This window comes from Diorhabda carinulata, chromosome 2 (assembly GCF_026250575.1).
Source record: "Diorhabda carinulata isolate Delta chromosome 2, icDioCari1.1, whole genome shotgun sequence".
Lineage (NCBI taxonomy): Eukaryota > Metazoa > Arthropoda > Insecta > Coleoptera > Chrysomelidae > Diorhabda > Diorhabda carinulata.
Genome location: NC_079461.1, coordinates 24,065,822 through 24,073,856, shown reverse-complemented (window position 1 = coordinate 24,073,856; position 8,035 = coordinate 24,065,822). Strand labels below are relative to the sequence as shown.

Below are 8,035 nucleotides of genomic sequence, written 5' to 3'. Positions count from 1 at the left end.
ACAACCGAGAATATCTCATGTAATGAAAAATATCCGTCATTATAGTAAAAAATAATTTCTAACTTTTATTATTGTGAAGCAGGTAAAATTCTCTCGCGATGTTGACCATGCAAGTCCGAAGATTAGCGATAAATATCTACTTAGGACATGAACATATTTGTCGCCAATTCCATAACTACACTACCAAAGCACTACACAATTATTATTGCTGTCAACTTTCCCAACGAAAAAATTTTTATTGTTGTTTATTATTGAAACAATTCAGATTTATTGGAAATTGTTTATAATGGAAGATTTGGAGTATGGAAATACACCTCCAGATATTGTTCAGAAAGCATCCGATGTTTGTAATAGTTTGCTATCAAGCACAAGACAATGAAATCACTTTCAATAACTTTATGGACTGGACAATGCAAGGCACGATTAATTTTGTTTGTGAAAATATTTTATTAGTTCATTACAAAGAATAATCAAGAAAACTAGAACCATCAACCAATATTTGATGCCAAGTTGTACTAGAATTATTGAAACTGTCTTGACGTATAAAAAAATATTTCAAGAAAGTCAAAAGCTTAACTCCTGAAGAAATTCAACATTTTCAAACAGATACAATTGAAGTACGTGCCGTTATAGGTGAATCTTATGAAAGATTGCATTTTGAGTTATAATTTCAAGCTACTTTAGTTGTTAGTCGGCGAGTTGTGTTGAACTTCGAAATTTTAAAATTGACGATATGCAAAATTTGAATTAGACTTTCTTATTAAAACCAAAGTTTCTAAAATATTCACAGTTAGAGGAGAAGTCTACAAAATTAACAAAAAATATACAAAACTTTTGCAATGCATCGACGGGTCATGATTTTTTTTTAATGATTCAAATGGCAAATGTATAAAACAGCCCAGGGCGTGAAAAGAAATAAATGTTGCACCATTGCGAGAGATACGGTGGAATTTTTGTGATTAGAGAATCCGGAATTACATAAAGGTCACTGTTTCCGAAGGCCATATGCCATTATCTCAGTTAACGCAAGAGCAGATTTATTAATTCTTAAGGGGGCGAGAAATTCAGCAATGTTGCTGAATCTTATATCGATTTTTATGGCTAGCGAAATGAAAATTTCAAAAATGTTAGACGACCTACCATAACTTTTGAAAATTATTAAAATATAATTTTCAATTATAATTTCTACTAAAATGAGTCAAAATGTTATATATCATACATTTTAATGGTAGAATTCGTTTAGAAGACATGAAACCATTTTTGGAAAACGTAAAGCATACGACTAGTGAGAAAATAACATAATTCTATCTCACTTGATCTGCGCTTGGGAGAAATATGTTATTTTCTCATTGGTTGTATAATGTACTATTGTTGTTGTCTACAATACGCTATCAATAAATTTTTGTTACTCTCTCTTTGGTTCCTTGACAGAAAAAAATCAATGTCAATTGAGTACAACGTATTTTTTCTTGTTTATGAATGAGCCTTCTCATGGCTGTTACATGTACGATGTAATGCTAGTTTTTTAAACATTTACCTAATGGAAAACTAATTATTAAAGTATAATGGTAGTTTGCATTTTTTCTTAGCTCAATGTGAGCTTAATCCCTGATTTAGATGTGTATATATGCTACCGAATTTTTATATGAACCGGCTTTTCTCCATCTGCTAGAACCTTACTTGTGTGTGAAATAGCTTTCACATTTAGATCCTATTAGTTCCTTGGCTGAAAAGCGTCAGTGTCGATTGAAGTATATTTTACTCCTTGTATCCGCTTAAAAATCAGCTTTTTATTACCTTCTAACGCTTGGTTTCCGAAAAGTTAGCTAATACGGAACTAACTGCTACGGTATGCTCAAAACACATTTACATTACCACTACACCAACACTCACAATTACACTGTTTGACGCGCGTTTCGGTAACTAAGTAAATGGTTCACCCTAAGTTTCTCTAGACGATAACTTAGTTATCGTAACGCACATCGGACATGTTATCGTGAGTGTTGGTGTATTGGTAGTGTAAACAGTGTATTCAGTAGTACCATAATTGCTTGTAAACTGTTTTCAAATAGAAACAGGATATTTGCGATGGATACTGAAGGAGAAGGTTAAGGGTTAAGATTAATAAATCGATGAACGTCCATTTCGAATCAATCAAAACACACGTACCATTAGAATATAACAACATAATAATTTAATAATCCTTGTATCTCTATAAAGTTTATCTTTAAAAATTAATTAATATTTGTATAAAGATATATATGAGAATCAGAACTGACCAACGTGTTGTTAGAGGTCAGTGAACATAAGTGTAAGCGTTATTAAATGTCTTCTTCGTCTTCTTCTTCCGTGTATTAGATGTAGTCGCCTGTTCTATCTTCGACATCCTTGCCTCCTATCCTGCTTCAAGGTTGTCGCTCCACCTTTTCTTGGGTTGGCCGGTACTGCTTCGGCTCAATGGGGATTTATCGCGCGCTATCTTGACCAGTCTATGGTTGTCCATACGACTTATGTGCTCGTTCCATTCTTTCTTTCTTGATGGAGACCCCATTCGTTGACGTCATCTATTTTGCACAATCTTCTGATATTCTCACTTCTTTCCCTGTCCAGTAGGGTTTTTCCGACTATCCGTTATTAAATGTGTAAGTATAAAATATACCAGTTATTTGAAGATATGGTTTTATTAAGTCACCACTGATTCGAGGCCCTTACCTTTCTACGACACATGATGACTCTTCAATCACCACATCTTTTGTTAACTATGAGATAAATGTAATATTTATAGTCACAAAGTTTAACTAATTTTTTTAAAATTCAATACGAATATATAAAAATATGAGTTTTTTTAAGTTAAAGCTGAAAATCTTTCTGTATTTCAGGTACTTTTGCTCGTAACTTTACAAGTTGCTTACATCAGTACGGGATCTTTTGGAGGAGGAAAAGAACAGTGAGTATATTGAATGTACATAGTTTTTATAAAGTGACATCGGGTTATGTCTAAAAATGATAGTTACCATTTTTATTTCAACGATATACAGTAATCAGTTTCTGTCTGCCGACGTTTTTTAAGCTTCTCTTACTTTACAATTTATAATAAATACAAGCTCAAGATTAATTAACAGTATCAACAAAGATTTGAAACTTTTTATTCCGTATTCATCATCACAAATCTTTATGTATAATTTGATACTTTTCTCTTTTTCTTGTAAAAATTCCTGCCACATTTGCTACATAAATTGTGTAATGCTTGATTATAGGTATTGAGATTTACGGCGTTAAAACTTTCACTGAATTAGAAAACACGAATAACAATATTTTAATTTCATTTACATCGTCATTAAACTTCCGCTGATCTTAATGTTTGTTATGCAAACAAATTACCCCACGTTCTGAATTTTCCTTTGTTTCTTTTGATAGCGAATTCTAAAGAGGATGTAAAAGGAAGTGTGCGAGTGTATAATTAATTTTGTTTTTCACTTCTTAGATATTTTTATATGTTAGTTATAGACGATTGATTTTGCTGAATTGGTTAAAATAAGGGATAAATTTCTCCAAATTTTCACTTAGACTCCTTTTTAGTTATATTTATGAATAAATATTTTCAATATCTTTTTAACTATTTTAATACATTTTCATAGAAATCTTTTGACCAGTTGATCTAACTTTGGTTTTAAAAAATAAAGGGTATTATGATACGGTCATGTCGTTTACGGGGTATGATAAAATAAACAGTGATTTCTTTTATTGTGAACAAAATGGAAAAATTACATCAATTTCCTTTAACTTCTGTTGGCGTTATTGGCATCAAAACGTTTTCCTTTCCGCACAATTTAATTTTCGCAAGACCGTGCGAATCAAAAGGATGGTGATTTGATGACAAATTTCCAGGTATCTTTCTGCGCAGTACTTCCTCATGAAATTCAGAACTCAGACTTTTTACACATTTTTATCTGTTTTCAAAGTCGAAGGATCTTCCGATTATTCCATAACCTCAACCATAACCACTACATTTCATAGACATGTCATGAATTTTTTGGCAGTTTTTGTCAAGTTAAATATAAATACGTTGTTAAAATATCCCTGTTTCGTGACTAACACTTCGTTCAAAATTTTCACTGCTTCTCTCAACACAAGTATGACACACACTTGAAATAAATACAGCGTCAGCAAATGCTGCTATAAAGTTTTATTCATCATTTTTTTTATCACACCTGGTATTCTTATATATTTCACAAGACTAGAATGATTTGTATTGTAGTAGCTGTAGTTGTACAAAAATTGACTGCTTTAAAGCTTTGTTTAGAATTGTAAGAAAGTCGCTTTTTAATCCTTCATGCCAGAAATTTAGCATTAACGGAAAATCAATTCTTAATTTTGAATATATACAACCAGGCACTATATTTATTTTTCAATACAAAATAAAATTGTGGCTTTATAAATGATTTATATACAATTTAATGTACCTAGATTTAATTGGAAAAAAAATCTGATTGCGATTTTACATATTTTTTAGTGTCCATATTAGAGTTCACGTGCCAGTACAAGAAGTCCACCACAAAGAAGTGATTAAAATACACGATCATGGTGGAGGAGGAGGAGGGCACGGAGGGGGCGGACATGGAGGAGGAGGAGGATACGGTGGAGGATTTGGAGGAGGCTTCGGAGGCGGTCACGATGAAGGAGGTTTTGATGAACACCATGGAGGTGGAGGATTTGGAGGAGGCGGTGGATTTGGAGGAGGTGGTGGATATGGAGGAGGTGGTGGATTTGGAGGTTCTGATGATCACCATGGTGGAGGAGGAGGAGGATTCGACGAACATCACGGTGGTGGAGGAGGATTTGGTGGAGGCGGATTCGGCGGTGGTTTTGGAGGAGGTCATGGCGGAGGCGGTGGAGGCGGTGGTCATACGATTATCATAAATGGAGTGGGTGGAGGTCATGGAGGTGGATACGGAGGAGGTGGAGGATACGGAGGAGGTGAGTGATAATCAAAACGTTTACAAAAACCTTTTTTTATATCATAACTTCTGTTATGAATCAAGATGTGCTCAAGAATTGCTGTGTATTTATAATGCTATTACAAACAAGATTTTTCCTTTCTTTTTAAAAATATGTATTTTAAGACTGTTTTGAGGACGTGGAGAACAATTAATGAAAAAGTATCGATTGCCTTAGACGACGAGTTGTAACTCCTGCAGTTGAATTCAAATTAGAGAGTCACATCATAATATCGAAATGGATCGTTTCTAGCAACGCTTGGTGAGAAAGTATTTGCGTTTAAAAGGGGAAGACCCAACGCAAATCCACAAATATTTGGTAGATAGTTCTGTAGTTTCATCTAAGGAGGTTAAAAGCTGATTTAAACACTTGAGTACAGACATACTGAAAGAAAACTCGAACTAAACAAATTTAATCAGTAACCTTCAGTAGAGAAAGTCATATTAATCGTATTTTGGTGTATTGAGAGCGTAACTTTAATAGATTACCTCTAAAATAGAACCACAATTATAGGTGCTTATTATGCCAATTTAGCAAACTAACCAAAATTACCTGAGGCGGTAAGAGAGATTGGACGCACTCGATTAGATAGTGAAAAGATAGATAAGGAGGGCGGGATAATCTTAGAAGGACCTGAGAAGGTCCTGATCAGGATTGCCTTATTCAGAACATTGATGGTGAAAAAGTGAACCATATTAAAAAATGAAATTTGTTTATTTCTAGGAGGTGGAGGATTTGACGGTGGCCATGATCACCATGGAGGGGGTAGTGATTTTGGAGGAGGCGGTGGTTTCGGAGGAGGTGGCGGATATGGAGGAGGTGGTGGATACGGAGGAGGTGGTGGATTCGGAGGTGGACACGGTAAGTTGAATATATTTCCAATTTTCAATTATTGAACACTGCTCATCAACAAGTGACAGTTATTCAGAGGTATCTGCTTTTAATGAGAACTTCATCAGTTTATCATAGACAACGCTGTCAATTAGTCGAAAAACCTTATCATGCTCAAGTTATTCAAACTCATATCCAACATATCAACAGCAGATTACGAACCAATTATCAGTCAGTTAACGTCACTCAAATTATGACGGCACATCCAAATAGTATCGTAATTTACTAGATTTGTTATATTAATTTCATACACTGAATAATAGCAAGAGGCAGGCTTCAATGATAGGAATACAATTGGGATGGTTAAGTCGTGGACAAAAAATAAAAATAATAAAAGTAAGAAGTATAGATGGATAATGGAATAAATTCGTAGATCAAATAGAGAGAATAACCGGAAGGGTGTGAAAAAGTGTGAGAAAATGCAAAAACAAGCGAGTAGTTAATCAGGAAAATTTCCTTAAGGCTCATATGAACGTCATCTAGATGGAGCTGCAATAGTGGCTGAAATGTTTAAATAACATATCTTATTTTATAATTAGAACTATGCATATGAAATATTTTTAAGAACTATATTAATTAATATTGCAGGCGGAGGCGGAGGCGGAGGAAACTCATTTGTTGGAGTTATACACGGCCATTTAAGTGATGGCGGTAATGGAGGAGGCCACGGAGGTGGATATGGAGGAGGAGGAGGTCACGGAGGGGGATATGGAGGCGGAGATCACGGTGGTGGATTTGGAGGAGGTGGATATGGAAGCAGTGGTCATGGAGATGGAGGCTACGGAGGAGGCGGTGGAGGAGGAGGAGGTGGTGCAGTAGGATTCGTAGGCGTTATTCATGATCATTTAGGAGGTAGTGGACATGGAGGAGGTGATGGTTTTGGAGGCGGTTTTGGAGGAGGCTATGGGGGAGGGGGTGGCCATGGTGATCATGGTGGTCATGGAGGATATGATTGAATATTCAATGAGGCTGAGAATGCCAGAAACGTGCGAATACATGTAATGTTATACTATAAATATAACAATTTCGTCCAAATAGTTGAAATTCCACCGATGAAGATTCTTTTTGTAAAGTTATAAGATCAACTGTATTCTGTTGTCTTAAAAAATGATTAGCTCGCTTACACAATGAAGTTTAAAAATGAAAAAAAAATTTTATATTTTTCGCAAAACTCAGATCTTTATCATGACCCTTTTTATATTTTGACCACCTGCACTGAATATATATATATATATATATATATATATATATATATATATATATATATATATTATATCATTACTAATGCTATGTACGTTTTATTGATTTGATGATTTTTGGTATCTATATTTTAGTATATATATATTAAAATCAAAACTGAGTAATTTTCAAACTAAATCAATCGTGTATACTCATAAAAAATAATGAGCAGTCATTTTATGAGATATTCTTCTCTGTGTAATATATAACTGATACCTTAGAGTACTCATTTTTCTGTAATGTTCCATTTTTTAAACCTGACTTTATTATTTTGTTATTCGAGAGATTTATATATTTATGTTATATTGTTTTTTTTTCTTTGAGAAGTCTGTTGTTATGCCATTAATTTGTAAGTTTTAAGTTTTTTATTTACTGTGATGTGTAAATATTTTATTTTTGTTCAATAAAGCAATATATTAGTATGAAAATGTTTTTAAAGGCACATTATTACGTAACTTTTATCCACTTCCCACTTTATTATTATATTTGAAATAAAACAAATTCTATAATGTTATATCTTCTAAATTAATAGAAATCAATTATTTTTATAATGTGAATAATGCTTTTTTTAACAATGATCAATAAAAATTAACTGAGTTCCGTAGTTGCAATGTTGTCATAAGCAATACCATAAATTACAATCCACAATATAAATGCATATTGCCATGGCAACCCCGTGACAAATATTATTGAAGCCGAAATTATTGAAACAATTGCAACGCATTTTTATTGTTCATTTTTTTTTTATATTCCCTCTTGAAATACAAATAATAAAGGTCCCAAGACTTTTCGCGATAAGGTAATACTTTTAGGGATATGAATTTTTAAACGTTCGAAAAATCTCGAATTTGGCTAGTTTTGACCCATGGAAAATATATTAAAATATAGATAATATCTTTTTCTAATT

General features: G+C 33.4%; 1 protein-coding gene across 1 annotated transcript; it reads left to right on the top strand.

Moving 5' to 3' along the window:
• The first annotated feature begins 286 nt into the window (after positions 1 to 286).
• Positions 287 to 6,845, top strand: LOC130904260 (uncharacterized). The gene is made up of 5 exons (XM_057816924.1): positions 287 to 343; positions 2,880 to 2,947; positions 4,514 to 4,977; positions 5,722 to 5,859; positions 6,478 to 6,845. The coding sequence occupies exons 1-5, from the start codon at positions 287 to 289 to the stop codon at positions 6,843 to 6,845; spliced, it is 1,095 nt and encodes a 364-aa protein (XP_057672907.1).
• Positions 6,846 to 8,035: the final 1,190 nt, after the last annotated feature.

Excerpts from the sequence above, each read along its gene's own strand:
- LOC130904260 (XM_057816924.1), top strand. The coding sequence starts at position 287 with ATGGAAGATTTGGAGTATGGAAATACACCTCCAGATATTGTTCAGAAA. Across the intron at positions 2,948-4,513 it reads TTTGGAGGAGGAAAAGAACA|TGTCCATATTAGAGTTCACG; the intron begins GTGAGTATATTG and ends CATATTTTTTAG. Across the intron at positions 4,978-5,721 it reads AGGTGGAGGATACGGAGGAG|GAGGTGGAGGATTTGACGGT; the intron begins GTGAGTGATAAT and ends GTTTATTTCTAG.